The following is a 27,820-nucleotide window of genomic DNA, read 5'->3' on the forward strand; positions in this document are numbered from 1 at the left end:
ATGCCAACAGAGCAATTGCTATTCATAACGCCATGTTCACTAAATAACGTTGTTTATTTCTTAATTATCAAAGTAATTGAGAGTAATTAATTACATTTTTAAAAATCAATGTAATTGTAATTGCAAGTTATTGATAAAATCCCAATGTATTTGATAGTAATTAATTACTTTTCAAAGTAATTGACCCCAACTCTGGTATGATGATTGTGTTTTCCCCAGATATTTTAAGTTCTCTTGAATGTCTAGTCACAGTTATCCTGTGTATTTTTATGATGAATGTCTGCCCAAAGTGTATTGTGTTGTATGGACTGTATGATGAATGTCGGTTCACTGCTATTGTATGTTGTAATGCACAGTATTATTATGCAAGAGTAACTGCTGTTTTGCCTAAAGAGTTAATAAGTGTCCAAACTTTTTATATACCGGTAAACAAATCAATAAGCAATTTTACTGGTTTACTCTTGTTGGTTATATTATGGTAGTTTTTATGAGTTTCGAGAAAGTAGTATAACAGTACAATAGTCAATACCTCTGAACAAAGTACCGGTAACATAAATATAGAATTTATACTTGTGATGTTTTATTAATATGGACCTTATATACAAGTAAACAAACTGTAGCTTTCATATTTTCTTTCTCAGTATGGTCCATGCACCGTCTCTGATCTAAAACAGGGAGATGTCCGACTCTGGTGTGCTTGTGGCCTGAGCAAAAAACAACCCTGGTGTGATGGTAAGTCTGCATCTCCTCCACCAATCAGCATGATTTAAATTCATTGAAAGTGTTGAATGTTATACCAACAAAAGAGTTGAATGTTATTTGTTCAGGGTCTCACAAAGGCACAGGAATAAAGCCACTGAGGTGGAAAGTGTCAAAAGAACAGAGACTTTTCCAGATATGTGCCTGTAAGTACACCAAAGACCCACCCTTCTGTGATGCCACACACACAAATCTACCCTGTCAAGTGTTACAGCGACAGGAAGTGTGTCCACGGCAACAAGACAATCACAATAGCAACAGTAAACTGTGTACAGGATGTGGCTGGGTTCCAGATTTTTGATTGATTTATACCTCATACTCTTCTCTGTGATATTATTATATTAATGTTATACATGTAGTTTGTCATGCATGCCAAACCATATAAAGCTAGTTTTTTACATAAACTTGTTGTCAATTGTGATTTTTCCTGCTTCAAAATACTGCAAGAGAGTATTTAAGATTTAATCTACTAAATTTGAAAATATTGAACTGCCAAAAAAGGGTACATCAGTGTTTAACATGGGAGCACACAGTTTTGTGATTGAAATTTAACAATGACATTCAAATATGCAGCATGTTTAATTGTTCATTTCATACTTCAAGTACACATATTACATGTATTTCCTTCAATTTTAAAACAACAACAATAAATTACTCTTCAGATAAAACAAAGAATTGCTCTACACTACTGTGAACACATTAACAAGTATACATGTAGTATTGTAGTCAATCCAGTCGTTAGAGCCTTGCTGAATTCTGATTCCTTCCCGTCCTGGACTGAATATCCGTTATCTGTTCACATACTTTGTGAGTCATTGTCCTCATTTTCAGCACGATTCCATTCTACACCATTTTGATATTATTAAGTCCTGAACTGAAATTTTCCCGCCCTTGTCATGTACTTCACTCCTTTGAATGGCTTATATTTCTACAAACAGCAAAAATAGAGCTATATTTATCCATCTAAATAAAGTTTATTATTTTATAAACAGAGTAAAAATTTAAATATTCCAATCATATTAATTGTTTCTTATAAAATGATTTATTTTCATTTTGATGGGGACCTCCATCGGTTTCATAGGAAAGGTAAAGAGACCTGGATTGTCTTTTAGGTTCTTAAAAAAACCCTCCAGAAATGGCAAGCTCTTTGTAAACTATTCATATTCAAAATGAAATAAAGTTCAATTTGGTAATTTTTCTCTCTGATAAAATGAAAATACATTTTAAAATTTGATTGTAACTTAAATCATATGGAAATATTTTGACCATCCAGCTACTTTAAATTCATGGCTTGACACTGATGAATGGCCAAAGATTTCTTTTATTATATTAGTATTTAATTTCGCGATCCAGCTTCCTTGTATCAAATCTCGAGAATATAAACTTGGGAACGCGGAACAGTTATCCATATTTCTTATAGTTCCCAACTCTCAAAAAATAATAAGATTTTAAAATCTGTGAGGGGTGTTCCTTGTGATTTTACACAGATTTTATTCCTCACATTTCATTAGGAATTCACAGTATGCTTTATTAGATTACCTGAGACACTCTGGTGACCTTTTTCTATCTTTGAGAAATCTTTGCAGCTTATTCATATTTTAAACGGAGAAGTTTCACTCTTTAATTAGGAAAGGTATGAGTTAGAGACTAGCTTTATATGAAATGAGAGCACTGACTGAAGTTTACTGACCTCCCCATACATGTCCAGTCGGTTGACCTTGATTCCAGATATCGCCATCTGACTGATACTGAAGTTCATCTACAAACAGAGCACTAGTGTAACATAACACTTTAAACCTGCATGAAAAACATCTAAGGGTGATTCAAAATACATTATATGTCAAAATCACTCCATGGAAGTTTAATTCTGTTATTGACATGTATGACAGATTCTTTATACCATTAATATATGCATATACGTTATAATGTATTTAAGAAAATGCTATGATACATGTACAAGTGGTAGAGAAATGTTATAATTTTCTGATAAATGAGATACTAGTAGGTCCTATTTAATACATTAAATGAATTAATGCTGTTAGCACTGAGCTAGTGTATCGTTCTATGTAGAGCTAGGTAGCTGCTACAATCCTGAATACAGCCCTGTATAAGACTTGTAAAGACTTACATTAATTGTGGGATTTGACTCTGGTATTGGATGGCCACTCTGTAAGCTTATCTGTAAAAGAGCAGCAGAAAACAAAGAGTTAATATTGTCAATAAGTAAAATGCATCATGGGTAGACAAGCTGCTACACAGGATACTCTCTCATTCCGTACAAGTACGGTAATTCACTTCACATGCATGTGTACACACTAGCCATATTGAACACAGTTATAGGTACCATACGTGACATTCTCTTTAACTTCACAAATAAGGTATATAGGATAAATCGATCGTTCTGCAAAATTAACATATACTCTCTAAACTCTCTTGCATATATAACACACTGCTGTACTCTACCATAGCATCTACGTACCCTCATTACCCAGAGCAGTCATCAAACTTAAGCTTTATATAATAAACTCACATTTCCTTTAATGCTGGGGAGTTTGGTAGGATCCATCCGACCTACATCCCAGGTTAGTATTTTGCCAACAGGATCGAAAGTGTATTTTCCCTGTGAGGGGGTCAAGGTGAGATTCAGTACAGACTTGGGGAAAGGAACCTCCAAGGATATGTTCTCCACCTAAAACAGATTACAAACCGTCTGATATATGCGCTGAAAATACCTTAATTAATTAAGATTGAAAGAGGTCACAGAATCTGAAAACTTGCTAATAAGGAATTCTGTGGACACCAAAGAACTATATATGATAAGAGTTAAATTTGGCCCCCATAATTCGCCATTTTTTAAGTGTTTCGGGTACAATAAAATGTTAACTAATTTTTTAGAAGAGTTGATATAAAATATATTTTTCATCTATTTATTTGATTTATTTGCACTCACTGGTAGTATATGATGTCAGAAGTGAGGCCATTTCTAAAATTCAATAAAAATCATCCAAAAATTGACATTTTTCTTATCTATTTACGAATGGGAAATATAGAGCGCATGCTTGAACAAGGAAAATATTTTTGTCACTTATTAGTCTTGGCTAGATACATCTCTGATTAAAATATTTTATTTGTTTAAGAATGCGCTCTATGTTTTCGGAAGGAAAAACTGCTTGAAAACAAGCTGTTTTACGCTAAAAATGCCAAAATGGCGGGAAAAGGTTGTCCCTACGATGTCATATTTCTAAATTGTGGGCACTTGAACCAAAATGAATATTATGTAAACATATCACATACATATCTGTACTAAGAAAACGAAGAATGATAGGAAAATGATGATGTTCATTTTAGGGGGCCATTTTAGGCCCTTATCATATATAGTCCTTTAGTGTTTTGCAGTATTCATTGAATCAGTAGGGAAATGGGAAGGAGATAAGATTTGGCCTTAAGATCATACTTAAGTAAGAATTTGAAATTTTATCAGTACATGTAAACAAAATTCAAAATGTAATTCAGGATTTCTTCCCTACACTAGTGACAATCTATGGTTAATAAGTAGCAGTATTTGGCAAATGAAATTTCTACATGAGTATAAGATCTTTCAAGATGCTGAACTCTGACTTCTTTGTATCTGAATTCTTTTTAAGCAAGTATTATTGTATATTGCATGGAGTGGCCCAGTGACTCACCACTTTGCCCATGGTTTGTTTGGGTCCTATGGTGACCTCAAACCTCCCCCCACTGCCCTCTCTGTATTGAATGTTGTGTCTGATGTATAGAGGTACAGCTACCATACTGAAAACATGGAATCAGAAATTGTTTATAAGGAAACAAGAGCATCAAATACTAAAGAAATGTTAAGATAAATCTATTATCCACAAATATGAGCATCAAATTATGATCCAATATATAGATTTTATTCATGTTATCTCATAGATTGCATCCATAAAATAAATAAAAAAACCAAGCAAGCATAAAACAGCAACCAAAAAAATGTAACGGTAGAGAAAAAACTGTACAAACATGTAAAATAAATAACTTGCTTAAACTTTAATGTATAGAATTTATAGAGCACATAGTACTTTATACACTAAAATACACATGTACTAACAATATACTAGCATGTTGAGAATAAAAGGAGTAAATTAGAAGTTCGTTAACAGAATAGAAAATCCATTTAGTAAGATGATGGCTCGATTACTTACTTATTGGCTCCTATATGGTACGAGATCAACCTAAAGTTTCCATCAGGGGGGACAAATGACAAAACCTTTTCACTCTGAAAAACAGATTGTTACATTTCAAGCAGATGTTATACGATTACAAGTACATACATCTTGGAAAAACTGTATACATTTGAAGGTCATTTACCTCCCATCGTTTATACCGCACACATGGATGAAAGCTGATGTCGTCCAGGAGACGGGGGTTAATGAAGGACAAGGTCAAATCTGGCATCCCACTCAGCTTAATCAGACAATCTATCTGTAATATGAAAAGAGGTGCACAAATATTATCATCAGAATTTTGTTTTTGAGTGAATTGGACACTAAACAGTCTCTCCGAAATTGACAATATGTACATACTCAGTACTTTACACCAATTTTTATTTATGTGCGAGAAATTTTCCTGAGGTTCACGAGAACCTTGTCGCCATAAATATTTCTCACTGCGAACCTCACCTCAAATGTCTTGTTTACTTATTTTCCTGATAATCTACATCTTGATTGTGAAAACAAATCACCGCAAACCAGTTTATCTCTGGCAACTTGTGAAATAAAATAAAGTCGTAGTGAATAAAAAGTTGATTTACAATTATGTGTATTGCTGTTGTCAATTTTACATCAATTGATGTAGAGAAAAATCATGCAGTTTTTTGTATCATAACCTCATGAGGTTTTTAAAAGTTCAAGTAAGGTTAAAAGACTCTATCTTGAGTACAGTGATCTTAACTGTGTAGTTTGCAGGAGCTAAAAGTATTACTAAGCTTGCGAGTTTCCCTACCCTGATACCTGTGCTTGAGGTACATATCTTACAGTAATTAAATGGTAGAAGCTAACAGCAGCACTTACATATCCCTGGACCTCCGCTATGACTGTGTTCCCTTGTTTGTCTATGATGGCATCGATTTCCTCTATAACATCAAAGTAGGCTTCGTTGTTTGTGTACTTCACGCCGGTCCTCCTCCAGGGTACATTAGACAGCTGACCGGTCGGGAGAGTGGCACTGACTCTGTATAGGTAGAAAAAGCACAAAAGTCACTACATATACAAAGTACTTAAACTTTGAAAAGCTCAGAATTTCACGTATATTTTAAATTTTTTTATTATAAAAAATTATTCTTAATCTATCAGAGTCAAACAAGAGATGTCTGAAAACTCAATAAATCTACAATTACTTAGATTACCCAGTGTCTGAAAACTTTGTAGATGTCAAAGAGGTACATAAGTATTACCCAGTACGCATTAACTGTGAAGATTTAGTATAGATCAGTACAAGTACTAATTACCCTGTGTTTTTGCCAGTGACTGTGTCTGTGATGGTTCGTAAGAAGTTTGGAGGCCGAATCAGTTCCTTCAGAATGTTAGACTCCACTGCCAGAGGGAATCCATTGTCCAACATCTCATCCAGCAGCTGTTACATCAATGCCACACACAAACATTGAGTAATTTGCAATGATGTGGACATGGCAGCAATATTTTTTGCTCACCAAATTATATTATCTTTATTCATGGAAATGAGAGAGAGAAAGAGAGAGAGAGAGAGAGAGAGAAAAAAAAACTATTTACCTCATATACAATAACAAAATGTTCTTTCAGTGTTGTCTCAGAGCATTCTGTGAAGTAATCCTCAAATGTGTCGAAAATTCTGTGTAGGAACTCAATAACAAAGAGGGGAGGTACTGAAAATAGAGACAAACTTTATCAGATCAAACAGTTCATAATAGTTTTCCATAATGACTTTTATACACACTTACTGAAAATCAAGTATTTCATAAGCATGACAAAAATAAAAAATCAGTATGGGGCTACATTTATACTGAAGACAGGCCCATGTCCATTATGAAAAATTACAAATAATAATATTGACCATGAAAATAAGATATATTATTAGTACAAATTATTTTGATCTTTATTCTGTTTCGGCATAAGATACACATTCCCTTTAGTATTCATATCAAAACATACATATGCACATATCTGCATGTACTTTACATCTTCATGTCAATGAGTTAGTGAAGTCACAAGTAAAGTCTTTCTATAGACATTGTGTACAAACCTTCTGTTGTGACTACAGCTACAAAGTACAGCTGGTTTCTATAGATGTTGAGGAGGTAGTGGTGGGGCGTGGCTATCACAGGGGGGACATCCTCGGGACTCCCTGCCTGTGGACAGAGAGATCAAGAAATCAGCCTAAAAGCATATCACACACCAGTCTACATAACTATCTGCTAAGGGAGATCACTCTGGAAATTTAAGTCTTACAGTCTCTCTTTTTTTCTGCTGTCAGTTTCACTTTAGGTACATGTATAGGTTTATTTCATTCAAGAGAAATGTATTTGAACAAAGAACAGTACCTTTCCTTGTTCCTCGAAAAAGTAGTCACAAATTGATTTGTGAATGACACTTTTCCAGTGCTTTTCCATAAACACATCTCTGTAAGGAAGAAAGAACAGAAACATATATTACATGCATATTCATTGGTTTGACCCTGCAAACTTGCCTGCATTATGATAATTTTGTTTGTTTCAACTCAATAAATTTTGTGTGTGTTTTTCACATCTGGATACGGGAAAGCCAAAAAATACCGGTAATGGTATGCAATTTTTGTAAATATTTTTACTTCGATTTTCTTTTATAAATGGAGCTGGTAAATTACCCTAGCTGTCATTTTAATATTAAACACAACTTATCACTTCAAACCTAGCTTAACTTCATGTCAAATTCACCTGAAACAATGACATACAGGTAAACCGAGTCTCATAAAGCCTCTTTTGTTACATCGCTAGAAACCTAGGTCGGTCTAGCTAATCCCTTATCTCCTATGCTAAGAAAGAGAAGTGAGACTGACCATGGGTTTCCAAAAGATGTTTCCATGACTTATTATAGAAAATTTCTCACCTAATCATTATTAGAATGGACATTTCTTTAGACTAGAATTAACTTTATATTGGCTACAGTTTTACTTCTTTTGTCATAAACAATTTGTTTACAAACAGAGTAATTAATGCTTGTGTCTTCAGACTTCAATCAAAAGCCAACATTTTGATAGTTATGCAACTCTGTCTGTGATCTAACAAGCATGGCAAATCAGTAAGGATAAACAAATAAAATTATTATTGAAACATCTCATTACTGCATTCTCTCCAGCTGAGACATATTTCTGAAGCCAGATCCAAGAAATAAAGTTGCACATGGTAATAATAAGGTAATTATAAGCAGGGGTTATTTAGAGTCAGGACTCTCGGATTATACACACATGCATCATGATTATACCCACACATCGATCTCGTCTACATGTGTATACAGGGACGTATGATGTATACGAAATGGAGAACGTGTCAAGTAATAACGAGATGTAGCATGTCGAAGAAGTAGATAATAAAAAAATCTTTGAAACCTTTTCCAAAATTTCCTTTTAATAAAGTATATTATAATGCTTAAAGTCAACCAAAAATATCAGACATCAATTATCTGATTAAAGACTTGAAGCAAGATATAAAATCTCGTGACCGGTTTTCCAGTGTTCCTTGTTGCTTTCCCTCCGACAATGGTATGCTGATCGTAAACTTATTATAAAATAAACTAAGAGCAGATATAATTCTTAAAACTCACCCACTACTGTTGATTATGAATAGACTGTTTATCATAATTTTAGTTTTTAGTGTTGTTTACACTGTACAGACAGGGGAGGTATAGAATAGGCTACTTTTTATATACCATAACCAGGCACCATAACCAGGATGTGCGCATGCGTGAACCAATTTTTCCATCGGGATCGGTAAACGATTTGGAGGAAATTCGAAAGCTATTTGGAGGAACTTCAACTGATATATGTGCAATATTTAAAAAAGCGATTTTTATATGAAAACTTCATTAGAAGTGATAAAAATGTTATGTACATTAGATTTTAAACTTAAATAAATAATTGAGAGAACAATAAAAAGCAGTGTTACAGGAAAACAACAGGCATTTAGCATCGAAGGGTGGGGGGGGGGGGGGGGGTGGAGTGGTGCAGGGACAGGGGGACGGGACTGCCCCCCCCCCCCCCCTTCCAGCACACGTTTTCTCGCAGCAAACATTTTTCTTGAATTTACTTATAAAAAAGTGAATTAACATACAGTTGCCCCCCCCCCCATGTTTTTGGGACCATGTAAAAACTTAAATGAAATGGAGGAAATAAACTGTGAAATTGAAGTTAAAGGTACACTTAGCACCCTACCCCCACGGATTAAGATTTTCAATTTTATTAAAATAATTTTGGGTTGTTTTTTGGTTTTTTTTGCAAGTCAAGATTGGATGAGTCTGTCCCCACCCCACTTTGCTACGATGCTACGTGCCTGAACAAAATATTATGGTTTCATTACATACATGTATGCTAGTATAAAGACTTTATGTAAACCAATATTATCTCGTGCATTGTGTCTTTCACAAGGTTCTACAAACACTTTAGTCCAAAATAAATAAAAATTTAAGGCTAGAAGTAGGAGAGAGGAAAATATCTAGTTTGCTTTTCTTTTTCTCAGGCCTGAGCTATTTGGGGGGGGGGGGGGGGGTATTAGGGGCAAACAGGTCACTGACCCCTTGTTCATGACCTATCACCAGGGTCTGTATACACATAACCAGGGTCAGTATACCCATCACCATGGTCTCCAGGGTCAGAGTACGTATCACCAGAGTTGGTGTGCTGATCACCAGAGTCTGTAACACCCATCACCAGAGTCTGTACGCCCATCACCAGGGTCAGTATACCTATCACCAGGGTCAGAGTACCTATCACCAGGGTCTGTATACCTATCACCAGGGTCAGAGAACGTATCATCAGAGTCAGTATTACCATCACCAGAGTCTGTACACCCATCATTAGAGTCTGTACACCCATCACCAGGGTCTGTAAACCCATCACCAGAGTCAGAGTACCTATCACCAGGGTCTGTACACCTATCACCAGAGTCAGTATACCCATCACCAGAGTCAGTATACCCATCACCAGAGTCTGTACACCCATCACCAGAGTCTGTACACCCATCACCAGAGTCTGTACACCCATCACCAGGGTCTGTATACCCATCACCAGGGTCAGTATACATATCACCAGTGTCAGTATACCCATCTCCAGAGTCAGTATACCCATCACCAGAGTCTGTTCACCCATCACCAGAGTCTGTACACCCATCACCAGAGTCTGTACACCCATCACCAGGGTCTGTATACCCATCACCAGGGTCAGTATACCCATCACCAGGGTCAGAGTACCTATCACCAGGGTCTGTATACCTATCACTAGGGTCAGAGTACGTATCACCAGAGTCAGTATACCCATCACCAGAGTCTGTACACCCATCACCAGAGTCTGTACACCCATCACCAGGGTATGTATACCAATCACCAGGGTCAGAGTACCCATCACCAGGGTCTCCATACCTATCACCAGGGTCAGAGTACGTATCACCAGAGTCAGTATAGCCTTCACCAGAGTCTGTATACCCATCACCAGAGTCTGTACATCCATCACAAAAGTCTAGCACCCATCACCAGAGTCTGTACGCCCATCACCAGAGTCAGTATACCTATAACCAGGGTCAGAGTACCTATCACCAGGGTCTGTATACCTATCACCAGGGTCAGAGAACGTATCATCAGAGTCAGTATACCCATAACCAGAGTCTGTACACCCATCACCAGAGTCTGTACACCCATCACCAGGGTCTGTAAACCCATCACCAGAGTCAGAGTACCTATCACCAGGGTCTGTACACCTATCACCAGAGTCAGTATACCCATCACCAGAGTCAGTATACCCATAACCAGAGTCTGTACACCCATCACCAGAGTCTGTACACCCATCACCAGGGTCTGTAAACCCATCACCAGAGTCAGAGTACCTATCACCAGGGTCTGTACACCTATCACCAGAGTCTGTACATCCATCACCAGAGTCTGTACACCCATCACCAAAGTCTGTACACCCATCACCAGGGTCTGTATACCTATCACCAGGGTCAGAGTACCTATCACCAGGGTCTGTATACCTATCACCAGGGTCAGAGTAGGTATCACCAGAGTCAGTATACCCATCACCAGAGTCTGTACACCCATCACCAGAGTCTGTACACCCATCACCAGAGTCTGTACACCCATCACCAGGGTCTGTATACCCATCACCAGGGTCAGTATACATATCACCAGAGTCAGTATACCCATCTCCAGAGTCAGTATACCCATCACCAGAGTCTGTTCACCCATTACCAGAGTCTGTACACCCATCACCAGAGTCTGTACACCCATCACCAGGGTCTGTATACCCATCACCAGGGTCAGTATACCTATCACCAGGGTCAGAGTACCTATCACCAGGGTCTGTATACCTATCACCAGGGTCAGAGTACGTATCACCAGAGTCAGTATACCCATCACCAGAGTCTGTACACCCATCACCAGAGTCTGTACACCCATCACCAGGGTATGTATACCCATCACCAGGGTCAGAGTACCCATCACCAGGGTCTCCATACCTATCACCAGGGTCAGAGTACGTATCACCAGAGTCAGTATAGCCTTCACCAGAGTCTGTATACCCATCACCAGAGTCTGTACATCCATCACAAAAGTCTGGCACCCATCACCAGAGTCTGTACACCCATCACCAGGGTCAGTATACCTATCACCAGGGTCAGAGTACCTATCAACAGGGTCTGTATACCTATCACCAGGGTCAGAGTACGTATCACCAGAGTCGGTATACCCATCACCAGAGTCTGTTCACCAATCACCAGAGTCTGTACACCCATCACCAGAGTCTGTACACCTATCACCAGGGTCTGTATACCCATCACTAGGGTCAGTATACCTATCACCAGGGTCAAAGTACCCATCACCAGGGTCTCCATACCTACCACTTGGGTCAGAGTACGTATCACCAGAGTCAGTATACCCATCACCAGAGTCTGTACACCCATCACCAGAGTCTGTACACCCATCACCAGAGTCTGTACACCCATCACCAGGGTCTGTACACCCATCACCAGAGTCTGTACACCTATCACCAGGGTCTGTATACCCATCACTAGGGTCAGTATACCTATCACCAGGGTCAAAGTACCCATCACCAGGGTCTCAATACCTACCACTTGGGTCAGAGTACGTATCACCAGAGTCGGTATACCCATCACCAGAGTCTGTACACCCATCACCAGAGTCTGTACACCCATCACCAGAGTCTGTACACCCATCACCAGGGTCTGTATACCCATCAGCAGGGTCTGTACACCCATAATCAGGGTCATTATACCCATCAGCAGGGTCTGTACACCCATCACCAGGGTCTGTATACCCATCACCAGGGTCAGTATACCTATCACCAGGGTCAAAGTACCCATCACCAGGGTCTCCATACCTACCACTTGGGTCAGAGTATGTATCACCAGAGTCGGTATACCCATCACCAGAGTCTGTACACCCATCACCAGAGTCTGTACACCCATCACCAGAGTCTGTACACCCATCACCAGGGTCTGTATACCCATCACCAGGGTCTGTACACCCATCACCAGAGTCTGTACACCCATCACCAGGGTCTGTATACCCATCACCAGGGTCTGTACACCCATAATCAGGGTCATTATACCCATCAACAGGGTCTCCATACTTATCACCAGGACCAGAGTATGTATCACCAGAATGTGTGTGCTCATCACCAGGGTCTGTACACCCATAACCAAAGTCAGTATACCCATCACCAGGGTCTCAATACCTATCCCCAAGGTCATTATACCCATCACTAGAGTTTGTGTGCCCAACACCGGGGTATGTACACCCATAACCAGGGTCAGAATACCCATTACCTGGGTCTCCATACCTATCACCAGAGTCAGAGTACGTATCACCAGAGTCTGTGTGCTCATCACCAGAGTCTGTGCACCCATAACCAGGGTCATTTTACCCATCAGCAGGGTCTGTACACCCATAATCAGGGTCATTATACCCATCACCAGGGTCTCCATACGTATCACCAGGACCAGAGTATGTATCACCAGAGTGTCTGTGCTCATCACCAGGGTCTGAACATCCGTAACCAAAATCAGTATACCCATCACCAGGGTCTCAATACCTATCCCCAGGGTCATTATACCCATGTGTGCGTATCACCAGGATCAGAATACACATAACCAGGGTCAGTATACACATCACCAGGGTTTCCATACCAATCACCAGGGTAAGTGTACGTATCACGTCTCTGTGTTCACTAGGGTCTGTACACCCATAGCCAGGGTCACTATACCCATCACCAGGGTCTCCATACCTATCACCAGGGTCAGAGTACGTATCACCAGAGTCTGTGTGCTCATCACCAGAGTCTGTACACCAATAACCATGGTCATTATACCCATCACCAGGGTTTCCATACCTATCACCAGGGTCAGAGTACGTATCACCAGAGTCTGTGTGCTCATAACCATAGTCTGTACACCCATAACCAAAGTCAGTACTAGTATACCCATCACCAGGGTTTTAATACCTATTACCGGGGTCATTATACCCATCACTAGAGTTTGTGTGCCCATCACCAGGGTTTGAACACCCATAACCAGGGTCAGAGTACCTATCACAAGGGTCTTCATACCTATTACCAGGGTCAGAGAACGTCTCACCAGAATTTGTGTGCCCGTCACCAGAGTCTGTACACTCATAACCAGGGCCAGTATACCCATAACCAGCGTCTTAATACCTTTCACCAGGATAGTGTACGCATCAATTGGGTCTACTGACCTTGGAGATGAGCACACAGACCCTCGTGATGCGTACACTGACACGACCGTTAGGTAATCTATCTCTGGTGATAGGTAATAGGTACAATTATCATGGTGAAAGTCTAATGACCAAGGTAATGGATGTATAAACCCTGATGATAAGTGCACTGACTGTTGTGATAGATATACTGACCCTAATGATGGGCACACAGACCCTATTGATTCGTAAACTATCCCTGGTGATAAGTATTTAGACCCTGGTGATGGGTAAACTGACCTTGGTTATGGATATACAGAGCATGATAATGGGCACACAGACCCTAGTACTACGAACACTGACCCTAGTAAAAGGTATAATGACCCAGGTGATAGGTTTACAGTTCTGGTGATACGTACTCTGACATTGGAGATGAAAACTGACCCTGGTGATTGGCACACGGACCCTGGTAATACGTACACTGACCCTAGTGTTAGGTACTGACAGCCTGGTGTTGGCATACTGGTCCCGGTTTTAAGTGTACTGACTCTGGTAATACGTACTCTGACCCTGGTGTACGTATGGAGACCCTGGTGATCAGTATGCTTGTCCTGGTTATGGGCACACAGACTCTGGTGATACTCACTCTGACCCTGGTGATAGGTATGGAAACCCTGGTGATGGGTTTACTGACCCTGGTTATGGGAATACAGACTCTGGTGATGGGCACACTAATGATGGGTATTATGACCCTGCTCATAGATTTACAAACCCTGGTGATACGTATTCAGACCCTAGTGATGGCTACACAGTGGTTTGTGATGTGTACTCTGATCCAGGTAATAGATTTACAGACCTTGGTGATACGTATACTGACCCTGGTTATATGTATACAGATTCTGGTGATGAGCTCACGGACTCTGGTGATACGAACTCTGACCTTGGTGATAGGTATTGAGACCCATTGGAGATGGGTATACTTGCCCTCGTTAACGGCATACAGAATTCGTTGATAGGCACACAAACTCTAGTTTACAGACTCTGGTGATATGTTTACAAACCCTGTTGATACGTATTCTGACCCTGATTATGTGTATAAAGACCCTGGTGATGGCCACACAGACCCTGTTGATAGGTATACTGCTATCGATGATAGGTTTACAGACCCTGATGATACGAACTCTGACCTGGTGATTGGTATACTGTCCCTGGTAGTGGGTATACTGACCCGGGTGATACAAACACTGACCTTGTTCGGACCTGAGATCTTTTGATGGGTATACTGACACTGGTTATTAGTGTTTACACCGTGGTGATGGGCACGCAGACAGTAATGATAGGTATAATGACCCTGCTGATAGATTTACAGACCCTGTTGATACGTATTCAGTCCCTGGTGATGGGTTCACAGAGCTTGGTGATATGTACTGTGACCCTGGTGATGGATTTACAGACTCTGGTAATACGTACTCTGACACTGGTGATATATTTACAGACCCTGGTGATACATATACTGACCCTGGTTATATGTATACAGTCCCTGGTGATGAGCACACACACTCTGGTGATACGTACTCTGACCCTGGTGATAGGTATGGAAACCCTGGTGATGGGTATACTGACCCTGGTTATGGATGTACAAACCCTGGTGATGGGCACACAAACTCTAGTGATGGGTATAATTACCCTGGTGTTAGGTTTACAGACCTAGTAATACGTTTACTGACCTGGTTATGTGTTTACTGACCCTGATGATATACACAGACTCTGGTGATACGGAGTCTGACCCTAGTGATGGGTAATGAGACCCTTTTGATGGTCATACTGACCCTGTTTATGGGTGTACAGACCCTGGTGAACACACAGACGTGATACGTACACTTACCCTGGTGATTGGTACGGAGACCCTGGTGATGGGTATACTGACCCTTGTTATGTGTATTCTGTTCCTGGTGATATGCACACATACTCTAGTGATACGTACTCTGATTCTGGCGATAGGTATAGAGACCCTGGTTATGGTTGTACAGACCCCGGTGTTGGGCACACAAACTCTAGTGATGGGTATAATGACCCTGGGGATAGGTATTTAGACCATGGTGATGGGTACTCTGACCCTGGTGATGGGTTAACAGACCCTTGTGATGGGTGTACAGACTCTGGTGATGGGTGTACAGACCCTTGTCATGGGTGTACAGACTCTGGTGATATGTACTCTGACCCTGGTGATAGGTATACTGACCCTGGTGATAGGTATTGAGACCGTGGTGATAGGTACTCTGACCCTGGTGATGGGTAAACAGACCCTGGTGATGGGTGTACAGACTCTGGTGATGGGTGTACAGACTCTGGTAATTGGTATACTGACTCTGGTGATACTTACTCTGACCCTGGTGATAGGTACTCTGACCCTGGTGATAGGAATACAGACCCTGGTGATAGGTACTCTGACCCTGGTGATAGGTATACTGACCCTAATGATGGGTATACAGACCCTGGTGATGGGTGTACAGATTGTGGTGTTGGGTGTTCAGACTCTGGTGATGGGTGTACAGAGTCTGGTGATACGTACTCTTTCCCTGGTGATAGGTATGGAGACCCTGGTGATAGGTACTCTGACCCTGGTGATAGGTATACTGACCCTAATGATGGGTATACAGACCCTGGTGATGGGTGTACAGACTCTGGTGATTGGTATACTGACTCTGGTGATACGTACTCTTTCCCTGGTGAAAGGTATGGAGACCCTGGTGATAGCAACTCTGACCATGGTGATAGGTATACTGACCCTTGTGATGGATATACAGACCCTGGTGATAGGTGTACAGACTCTGGTGATGGGTGTACAGACTCTGGTGATGGGTATACTGACTCTGGTGACACGTACTCTGACCCTGGTGATAGGTATACAGACCCTGGTGATAGGTACTCTGACCCTGGTGATTGTTATACTGACCCTGGTGATTGGTATGGAGACCCTGGTGATTGGTATGGGGACCCTGGTGATGGGTATACTGACCCTAATTATCTGTATTCTGATCCTGGTGATATGCACACATACTCTAGTGATACGTACTCTGATTCTGGTGATAGGTATGGAGACCCTGGTGATGGGTATTCTGACCCTGGTTATGGTTGTACAGACCCCGGTGTTGGGCACACAAACTCTAGTGATGGGTATAATGACCCTGGGGATAGGTATTTAGACACTGGTGATGGGTACTCTGACCCTGGTGATGGGTTAACAGACCCTGGTGATGGGTGTACAGACTCTGGTGATGGGTTAACAGACCCTTGTTATGGGTGTACAGACTCTGGTGATATGTACTCTGACCCTGGTGATAGGCATACTGACCCTGGTGATGATATGGAGACCCTGGTGATGGGTACTCTGACCCCGGTGATGGGTATACTGACCCTGGTGATTGGTGTACAGACTGTGGTGATGGGTGTACAGGTTGTGGTGATGGGTATACTGACTCTGGTGATACTTACTCTGACCCTGGTGATTAGTATACAGACCCTGGTGATAGGTACACTGACTCTGGTGATAGGTATACTGACCCTAATGATGGGTATACAGACCCTGGTGATGGGTGTACAGATTCTGGTGATGGGTGTACAGACTCTGGTGATGGGTGTACAGACTCTGGTGATACGTACTCTTTCCCTGGTGATAGGTATGGAGACCCTGGTGATGGGTGTACAGACTCTGGTGATGGGTATACTGACTCTGGTGATACGTACTCTGACCCTGGTGATAGGTATACAGACCCTGGTAATGGGTGTACAGACTCTGGTGATACGTACTCTGATCCTGGTGATAGGTATACTGACCCAGGTGATGGGTATACAGACCCTGGTGATGGGTGTACAGACTCTGGTGATGGGTGTACAGACTCTGGTGATGGGTGTACAGACTCTGGTGATACGTACTCTTTCCCTGGTGATAGGTATGGACACCCTGGTGATAGGTACTCTGACCCTGGTGATAGGTATACTGACCCTTGTGATCGGTATACAGACCCTAGTGATGGGTGTACAGACTCTGGTGATGGGTGTACAGACTCTGGTGATGGGTATACTGACTATGGTGATACGTACTCTGACCCTGGTGATAGGTATACAGACCCTGGTGATAGGTACTCTGACCCTGGTGATTGGTATACTGACCCTGGTGATGGGTATACAGACCCTGGTGATGGGTGTACAGACTCTGGTGATGGGTGTACAGACTCTGGTGATGGGTATACTGACTCTGGTGATACGTACTATGACCCTGGTGATAGGTATGGAGACCCTGGTGATGGGTATACAGACCCTGGTGATAGGTATACAGACCCTGGTGATGGGTGTACAGACTCTGGTGATGGGTATACTGACTCTGGTGATACGTACTCTGACCCTGGTGATAGGTATACAGACCCTGGTGATAGGTACTCTGACCCTTGTGATAGGTATACTGACCCTAATGATGGGTATACAGACCCTGGTGATGGGTGTACAGATTGTGGTGATGGGTGTACAGACTCTGGTGATCAGCACACCAACTCTGGTGATACGTACTCTGACCCTGGAGACCATTGTGATGGGTATACTGACCCTGGTTATCTGTATACAGACCCTGGTGATAGGTCATGGACAAGGGGTCACTGACTCCTAATACCCCACCCCCCCCCCCCAATAGCTCAGGCCTGAGAAAAAGAAAAGCAAAATAGATATTTTCCTCTCTCCTACTTCTGGCCTTGGATTTTTATTTATTTTGGACTATAGTGTTTGTAGAACCTTGTGAAAGAGACAATGCACGAGATAATATTCGTTTACATAAAGTCTTTATACTAGCATACATGTATGTAATGAAACCATGATATTTTGTTCAGGCACGTAGCATCGTAGCAAAGTGGGGTGGGGACAGACTTATCCAATCTTGACTTGCACAAAAAAAAAACAACCCAAAAATAATTTTATAAAATTGAAAATCCTAATCCGTGGGGGTAGGGTGCTAAGTGTACCTTTAACATCAATTTCACAGTTTTTTTCCTCCCTTTCATTTAAGTTTTTACATGGTCCCAAAAACATTGGGGGGGGGGGGGGGCAACTGTATGTTAATTTACTTTTTTATAAGTAAATTCAAGAAAAATGTTTGCTGCGAGAAAACGTGTGCTGGAGGGGGGGGGGGGGCAGTCCCGTCCCCCTGTCCCTGCACCACTCCACCCCCCCCCCCCCCTTCGATGCTAAGTGCCTGTTGTTTTCCTGTAACACTGCTTTTTATTGTTCTCTCAATTATTTATTTAAGTTTAAAATCTAATGTACATAACATTTTTATCACTTCTGATGAAGTTTTCATATAAAAATCGCATTTTTAAATATTGCACATATATCAGTTCGAAGTTCCTCCAAATAGCTTTCGAATTTCCTCCAAATCGTTTACCGATCCCGATGGAAAAATTGGTTCACGCATGCGCACATCCTGGTTATAGTGCCTGGTTATGGTATATAAAAAGTAGCCTATTCTATACCTCGGGTCAGAGTACGTATCACCAGAGTCTGTGTGCCCATCACCAGAGTCTGTACACCCATAACCAGGGCCAGTATAACCATCACCAGGGTATCCATACCTATCACCAGGGTCAGAGTACGTCTCACCAGAATCTGTGTACCCATCACCAGAGTCTGTACACCAATAACCAGGGTCAGTATACCCATCACCAGGGTCTCCATACCTATCACCAGGGTCAGAGTACGTATCACCAGAGTCTGTGTGCCCATCACCAGAGTCTGTACACCCATAACCAGGGTCAGTATACCCATCACCAGGGTCTCCATACCTATCACCAGGGTCAGAGTACGTATCACCAGAGTTTGTGTGCCCATCACCAGGGTCTGTATACTCATAATCAGGGCCAGTATGCCCATCACCAGGGTCTCCAAACCTATCACCAGGGTCAGAGTACGTATCACCAGAATCTGTGTGCCCATCACCAGAGTCTGTATACCCGTAATCAGGGCCAGTATACCCATCACCAGGGTCTCCATACCTATCACCAGGGTCAGAGTACGTATCACCAGAGTTTGTGTGCCCATAATCAGGGTCTGTATACTCATAATCAGGGCCAGTATGCCCATCACCAGGGTCTCAATACCTATCACCAGGGTCAGAGTACGTATCACCAGAGTCTGTGTGCCCATCACCAGAGTCTGTACACCCGTAATCAGGGCCAGTATACCCATCACCAGGGTCTCTATACCTATCACCAGAATCAGCGTGCCCATCACCAGAGTCTGTACACCCATAACCAGGGCCTGTATACCCATCACCAGGGTCTCCATACCTATCACCAGGGTCAGAGTACGTCTCACCAGAATCTGTGTGCCTATCACCAGGGTCTGTACACCCGTGACCAGGGTCAGTATACCCATCACCAGGGTCTCCAGGGTCAATGTACGTATCACCAGAGTCTGTGTGTCAGTCACCAGAGTCTGTACACTCATGACCAGGGTTAGTATACCCATCATCAGGGTCTCCATAGCTATCACCAGGGTCAGTGTACGTATCACCAGAATCAGCGTGCCCATCACCAGAGTCTGTACACCCATAACCAGGGCCTGTATACCCATCACCAAGGTCTCCATACCTATCACCAGGGTCAGTGTACGTATCACCAGAGTCTATGTGCCCATCACCAGGGTCTGTACACCCATAACCAGGGTCAGTATACCATCACCAGAGTCTCCATACCTATCATCAGGGTCAGAGTACGTCTCACCAGAATCTGTGTGCCTATCACCAGGGTCTGTACACCCATGACCAGGGTCAGTATACCCATCACCAGGGTCTCCAGGGTCAATGTACGTATCACCAGAGTCTGTGTGTCAGTCACCAGAGTCTGTACACTCATGACCAGGGTTAGTATACCCATCATCAGGGTCTCCATAGCTATCACCAGGGTCAGTGTACGTATCACCAGAGTCTGTGTGCCCATCACCAGGGTCTGTACACCCATAACCAGGGTCAGTATACCCATCACCAGGGTCTCCATACCTATCACCAGGGACAGAGTACGTATCACCAGAGTCTCTGTGCCTATCACCAGGGTCTGTACACCCATAACCAGGGTTAGTATACCCATCACCAGGGTCTCCATACCTATCACCAGGGTCATTATATCCATCACTAGTGTTTGTGTGCCCAACAACAGGGTGTGTACACCCATCACCAGGGTCAGTATACCAATCACCCGGGTCTGTACACCCATAACCAGGGTCAGTATACCCATCACCAGGGTCTTCATATCTATCACCAGGATCAGAGTGCGTATCACCAGAGTCCCATTACCAGGGTCAGTATACCCATCACCAGGGTAAGTACACCCATAACCAGGGTCAGTAAACCCATCACCAGGGTCTCCATACCTATCACCAGGGTCAGAGTACGTATCACCAGAGTCTGTGTGCTCATCACCAGAGTCTGTACATCCGTAGCCAAAGTCAGTATACCCATCATCAAGGTCTCAATACCTATCACCAGGGTCAGAGTACGTATCACCAGAATCTGTGTGCCCATCACCAGAGTCTGTACACCCATAACCAGGGCCGGTATACCCATCATCAGGGTCTCCATACCTATCACCAGGGTCAGAGTACGTATCACAAGAGTTTGTGTGCCCATCACCAGGGTCTGTACACCCAAAACCAGGGTCAGTATACCCATCACCAGGGTCTCCATACCTATCACCAGGGTCAGAGTACGTATCACCAGAGTCTGTGTGCCCATCACCAGGGTCTGTACGCCAATAACCAGGGTCAGTATACCCATCACCAGGGTCTCCATACCTATCACCAGGGTCAGAGTACGTATCACCAGAGTCTGTGTGCTCATCACCAGAGTCTGTACATCCGTAGCCAAAGTCAGTATACCCATCACCAAGGTCTCAATACCTATCACCAGGGTCAGAGTACGTATCACCAGAATCTGTGTGCCCATCACCAGAGTCTGTACACCCATAACCAGGGCCAGTATACCCATCATCAGGGTCTCCATACCTATCACCAGGGTCAGAGTACGTATCACCAGAGTTTGTGTGCCCATCACCAGGGTCTGTACACCCATAACCAGGGTCAGTATACCCATCACCAGGGTCTCCATACCTATCACCAGGGTCAGAGTACGTATCACCAGAGTCTGTGTGCCCATCACCAGGATCTGTACGCCAATAACCAGGGTCAGTATACCCATCACCAGGGTCTCCATACCTATCACCAGGGTCAGAGTACGTATCACCAGAGTCTGTGTGCCTATCACCAGGGTCTGTATACCCATAACCAGGGCCAGTATACCCATCACCAGGGTCTCCATACCTATCACCAGGGTCATTATATCCATCACTAGAGTTTGTGTGCCCAACAACGGGGTCTGTACACCCATCACCAGGGTCAGTATACCAATCACCCGGGTCTGTACACCCATAACCAGGGTCAGTATACCCATCACCAGGGTCTTCATATCTATCACCAGGATCAGAGTGCATATCACCAGAGTCTGTACACCCATAACCAAGGTCATTATACCCATCACCAGGGTATGTACACCCATAACCAGGGTCAGTATACCCATCACTAGGGTATGTACACCCATAACCAGGGTCAGCATACCCATCACCAGGGTCTCAATACCTATCACCAGGGTCAGAGTACGTATCACCAGAGTCTGTGTGCTCATGACCAGGGTCTGTACATCCGTAGTCAAAGTCAGTATACCCATAACCAGGGTCTTCATACCTATCACCAGGGTCATAATGCCTATCACCAGAGTCAGAGTACGTATCACCAGAACTGTAAACATATCACCTGGGTCATTATACCTTTTAGTAGGGTCAGTGTTCGTAGTACTAGGGTCTGTGTGCCCATCATCATGGTCTGTATATTCATAATAAAAGTCAGTTTACCCTTCACCAGGGTCTTAATACTTTTCACCAGTATAGTGTACGCATCAATAGGGTCTGTATGCCCATCACCAGGGTCAGTATACCTAACACAACAGTCAGTGCACTTATCATTAGGGTTTGTATATCCATTACCTGAGTCAGGTAATACTGACCCTGTTGATAAGTAGAGTGACCCTGGTGATAGGTATACTGATCCTGGTGAAGAGCACACATACCTTGGTGATACGTACACTCATGACCCTTGTGATAGGTATACTGTCTCAGGTGATGGTTATACTTACCCTGATTATAGATTTTGAGATTCTGGTGTTACGTATGCTGACCTTATAATATCTACACTTTTGTGTATACCGACTCTGGTGATGGATACATTCTGACCCCTGTGACTGGCTACAGACCCTTGTGATACGTTCACTGACTCTGACGATAGGTATACTGACCCTTGTGATAGAGAATGTGATAGATATACTGGTGATAAATGTACTGACTCTTGTGATAGGTATACTGACCTTGGAGATGGGCCCTCAGAACCACGGATGCGTACACTGACACGGCCGTTAGGTAAACTAACTCTGGTGATAGGTAATAGGTACAGTTATCCTGGTGAAAGTCTACTGATCAAGGTAATGGCTGTACAAACCCTGATGATAAGTGCACTGACTGTTGTGATAGATATACTGACCCTAATGATGGGCACACAGACCCTATTGATTCGTAAACTATTCCTGGTGATAAGTATTTAGACCCTGGTGATGGGCATACTGGCCCTGGTTATGGATTTACAGACTCTGGTGATGGGCACACAGACTCTGATGATACGTACTCTGACCCTGGTGATTAGTATGATGACCCTGGTGATGGGTATACTGACACTGGTTATGGGTGTACAGACTCTGGTGATGGGCACACAGACTCTGGTGATACGTACTCTGACCCTGGTGATACGTATGGAGACCCTGGTGATGGGTATACTGGCCCTGGTTATGGGTGTACAGACTCTGGTGACTGACACACAGACTCTGGTGATACGTACTCTGACCCTGGAGACCCTGGTGATGTGTAACTGACCCTGGTAATGTGTATACAGACCCTGGTGATAGGTCATGGATAGATCTATTAGGGGTCAGTGACATGTTCACCCCCTTATACCCCCCCCCCCCCCAAACAAAATAGCTCCTGAGTAAAAGAAATAATATAAATTTCACCCTCTCCCCCTCCTTGTCTTGGATTTTTTATTGTTGGTTATGTGTATACTGACACTTGTGATGGGCACACAGACTCTGGTGATACGTACTCTGACCCTGGTGATAGGTATGGAGACCCTGATGATGGGTATTCTAACCCTGGTCATGAGTGTACAGACTTTAGTGACTGACATACAGACTCTGGTGATACGTACTCTGACCCTGGAGACCCTGGTGATGGGTATACTTACCCTGGTCATGGGTGTACAGACCCTGGTGATAGGCACACAGACTCTGGTGATACGTACTATGACCCTGGTGATAGGTATGGAGACCCTGGTGATGGGTATACTGATCCCGGTTTTGGGTGTACAGACTCTGGTGATACGTACTCTGACCCTGGTGATAGGTATGGAGACCCTGGTGATGGGTATACTGGCCCTGGTTATGGGTATCCAGACCCTGGTGATGGGCACACAAACTCTGGTGACACGTATTCTGACCCTGGTGATAAGTATGGAGACCCTGGTGATGGGTATACTGGCCCTGGTTATGGGTGTACAGACTCTGGTGATGGGCACACAGACTCTGGTGATACGTACTCTGACCCTGGTGATAGGTATGGAGACCCTGGTGATGGGTATACTGGCCCTGTTATGGGTATACAGACCCTGGTGATTGGCACACAGACCCTGGTGATACGTACTCTGACCCTGGTGATAGGTATGAAGACCCTGGTGATGGGTATACTGGCCCTGGTTATGGGTGTACAGACTTTGGTGATGGGCACACAGACTCTGGTTATACGTACTCTGACCCTGGTGATAGGTATGGAGACCCTGGTGATGGGTATACTGGCCCTGGTTATGGGTATACAGACCCTGGTGATGGGCACACAGACTCTGGTGATACGTACTCTGACCCTGGTGATAGGTATGAAGACCCTGGTGATGGGTATACTGGCCCTGGTTATGGGTGTACAGACTCTGGTGAAGGGCACACAGACTCTGGTGATACGTACTCTGACCCTGGTGATAGGTATGGAGACCCTGTGATGGGTATACTGGCCCTGGTTATGGGTGTACAGACCCTGGTGATGGGCACACAGACTCTGGTGATACGTTCTCTGACCCTGGTGATAGGTATGGAGACCCTGGTGATGGGTATACTGACCCTGGTTATGGGTGTACAGACTCTGGTGATGGGCATACAGACTCTGGTGATACGTACTCTGACCCTGGTGATAGGTATGGAGACCCTGGTGATGGGTATACTGACCCTGGTTATGGGTATCCAGACCCTGGTGATTGGCACACAAACTCTGGTGACACGTACTCTGACCTTGGTGATAGGAATGGAGACCCTGGTGATGGGTATACTGGCCCTGGTTATGGGTGTACAGACTCTGGTGATGGGCACACAGACTCTGGTGATACGTACTCTGACCCTGGTGATAGGTATGGAGACCCTGGTGATGGGTATACTGGCCCTGTTATGGGTATACAGACCCTGGTGATGGGCACACAGACTCTGGTGATACGTACTCTGACCCTGGTGATAGGTATGAAGACCCTGTGATGGGTATACTGGCCCTGGTTATGGGTATCCAGACCCTGGTGATGGGCACACAAACTCTGGTGACACGTACTCTGACCCTGGTGATAGGTATGGAGACCCTGGTGATGGGTATACTGGCCCTGGTTATGGGTGTACAGACTCTGGTGATGGGCACACAGACTCTGGTGATACGTACTCTGACCCTGGTGATAGGTATGGAGACCCTGGTGATGGGTATACTGGCCCTGGTTATGGGTATACAGACCCTGGTGATTGGCACACAGACTCTGGTGATACGTACTCTGACCCTGGTGATAGGTATGAAGACCCTGGTGATGGGTATACTGGCCCTGGTTATGGGTGTACAGACTCTGGTGATGGGCACACAGACTCTGGTTATACGTACTCTGACCCTGGTGATAGGTATGGAGACCCTGGTGATGGGTATACTGGCCCTGGTTATGGGTATACAGACCCTGGTGATGGGCACACAGACTCTGGTGATACGTACTCTGACCCTGGTGATAGGTATGAAGACCCTGTTGATGGGTATACTGGCCCTGGTTATGGGTGTACAGACCCTGGTGAAGGGCACACAGACTCTGGTGATACGTACTCTGACCCTGGTGATAGGTATGGAGACCCTGTGATGGGTATACTGGCCCTGGTTATGAGTGTACAGACCCTGGTGATGGGCACACAAACTCTGGTGACACGTACTCTGACCTTGGTGATAGGAATGGAGACCCTGGTGATGGGTATACTGGCCCTGGTTATGGGTGTACAGACTCTGGTGATGGGCACACAGACTCTGGTGATACGTACTCTGACCCTGGTGATAGGTATGGAGACCCTGGTGATGGGTATACTGGCCCTGTTATGGGTATACAGACCCTGGTGATGGGCACACAGACTCTGGTGATACGTACTCTGACCCTGGTGATAGGTATGAAGACCCTGTGATGGGTATACTGGCCCTGGTTATGGGTGTACAGACTCTGGTGAAGGGCACACAGACTCTGGTGATACGTACTCTGACCCTGGTGATAGGTATGGAGACCCTGTGATGGGTATACTGGCCCTGGTTATGGGTGTACAGACCCTGGTGATGGGCACACAGACTCTGGTGATACGTTCTCTGACCCTTGTGATAGGTATGGAGACCCTGGTGATGGGTATACTGACCCTGGTTATGGGTGTACAGACTCTGGTGACTGGCACACAGACTCTGGTGATACGTACTCTGACCCTGGTGATAGGTATGGAGACCCGGGTGATGGGTATACTAGCCCTGGTTATGGGTGTACAGACTCTGGTGATGGGCACACAGACTCTGGTGATAAGTCATGGGTAGATCTACAAGGGGTCAGTGACCTGTTCACCCCTAATAACCCCCCCCCCCCAACAAAATAGCTCCTGAGTAAAAAAAAAAAAGGAAAATAGATTTCTTCTTTCTTCCCCTCCTTGTCTTGGATTTTTTATTTATTTTGGACTAAGGTGTTTGTAGAACCTGGTGAATGGAACAATGCACGAGATAATATTGGTTTACATAAAGTCTTTATACTAGCATACATGTATGTAATGAAACCATGATATTTTGTTCAGGCACCTAGCATCGTAGCAAAGTGGGCTGAGGGCAGACTCATCCAATCTTGCCTTGAAAAAAAAAACCCCAACTCAAAAATACTTTTTAAATAATTGAAAATCCTAATCCGTGGGGGTAGGGGGCTAAGTGTACCTTTAACTTCAATTTCACAGTTTATTTCCTCTCTTTCATTTCAAATTTTACATGGTCCCAAAAACATTGGGGGGGGGGGTGCAACTTTATGTTAATTTACTTTTTTATAAGTAAATTCAAGAAAAATATTTGCTGCGAGAAAACGTGTGCTGGAGGGGGGCAGTCCCGTCCCCATGTCCCTGCCCCCATTCCAACCCCTCCCCCCCCCCCCCTCCGATGCTAAGTGCCTGTTGTTTTCCTGTAACATTGATTTTGATTGTTCTCTCAATTATTTATTTAATTTTTTGGTGTAAAATCTATGGTACATAACATTTTTATCACTTCTGATCATATTTTTCATATAAAAATCGCATTTTTAAATTGCACATATATCAGTTCGAAGTTCCTCCAAATAGCTTTCGAATTTCCTCCCAATCGTTTACCGATCCCGATGGAAAGTTGGTTCACGCATGCGCACATCCTGGTTATAGTGCCTGGTTATAGGATATAAAAAGTACCCTATTCTATACCTCCTCGACAGGGGTGTACACGAAGTTGAAATTTATTTTTAGAATGTCGATCCCGATATCAAGACGTTAATAAAAAAAAGGGGGGGGGGGATTCATTACCTCCGTTATATTTTATGTTATGATTGTACCAGCAATACAGAGCCCACGGTTATACACAAATTTCAACAGATGCCCGAAACAAGCC

General features: G+C 43.5%; 2 protein-coding genes across 2 annotated transcripts in view; one reads left to right on the forward strand and one right to left on the reverse strand.

Annotated features, from left to right (window-relative positions):
• LOC128155317 (CDGSH iron-sulfur domain-containing protein 3, mitochondrial-like) overlaps positions 1 to 1,172 on the forward strand; it is a 6,687-nt gene extending 5,515 nt beyond the window's left edge. The window contains exons 2-3 of the mRNA XM_052816960.1: positions 642 to 732; positions 828 to 1,172. Of these exons, the coding sequence (XP_052672920.1) occupies positions 642 to 732; positions 828 to 1,060 (324 nt within the window). The 3' untranslated portion in view covers positions 1,061 to 1,172. The remainder of the gene's footprint in view (positions 1 to 641; positions 733 to 827) is intronic.
• Positions 1,173 to 1,327: 155 nt separating this feature from the next.
• On the reverse strand, positions 1,328 to 27,665 carry LOC128155315 (AP-3 complex subunit mu-2-like). Its single transcript, XM_052816957.1, has 14 exons — positions 27,643 to 27,665; positions 8,592 to 8,659; positions 7,334 to 7,412; positions 7,036 to 7,141; positions 6,546 to 6,658; positions 6,266 to 6,390; positions 5,829 to 5,988; positions 5,128 to 5,241; positions 4,962 to 5,035; positions 4,446 to 4,551; positions 3,290 to 3,448; positions 2,888 to 2,938; positions 2,450 to 2,518; positions 1,328 to 1,687 (listed from the first exon to the last, which is right to left on the reverse strand). The coding sequence occupies exons 2-14, from the start codon at positions 8,624 to 8,626 to the stop codon at positions 1,622 to 1,624; spliced, it is 1,257 nt and encodes a 418-aa protein (XP_052672917.1). The 5' UTR covers positions 8,627 to 8,659; positions 27,643 to 27,665; the 3' UTR covers positions 1,328 to 1,621.
• Positions 27,666 to 27,820: the final 155 nt, after the last annotated feature.

The sequence above is a fragment of the Crassostrea angulata genome, chromosome 7 (genome assembly GCF_025612915.1).
Source record: "Crassostrea angulata isolate pt1a10 chromosome 7, ASM2561291v2, whole genome shotgun sequence".
Lineage (NCBI taxonomy): Eukaryota > Metazoa > Mollusca > Bivalvia > Ostreida > Ostreidae > Magallana > Magallana angulata.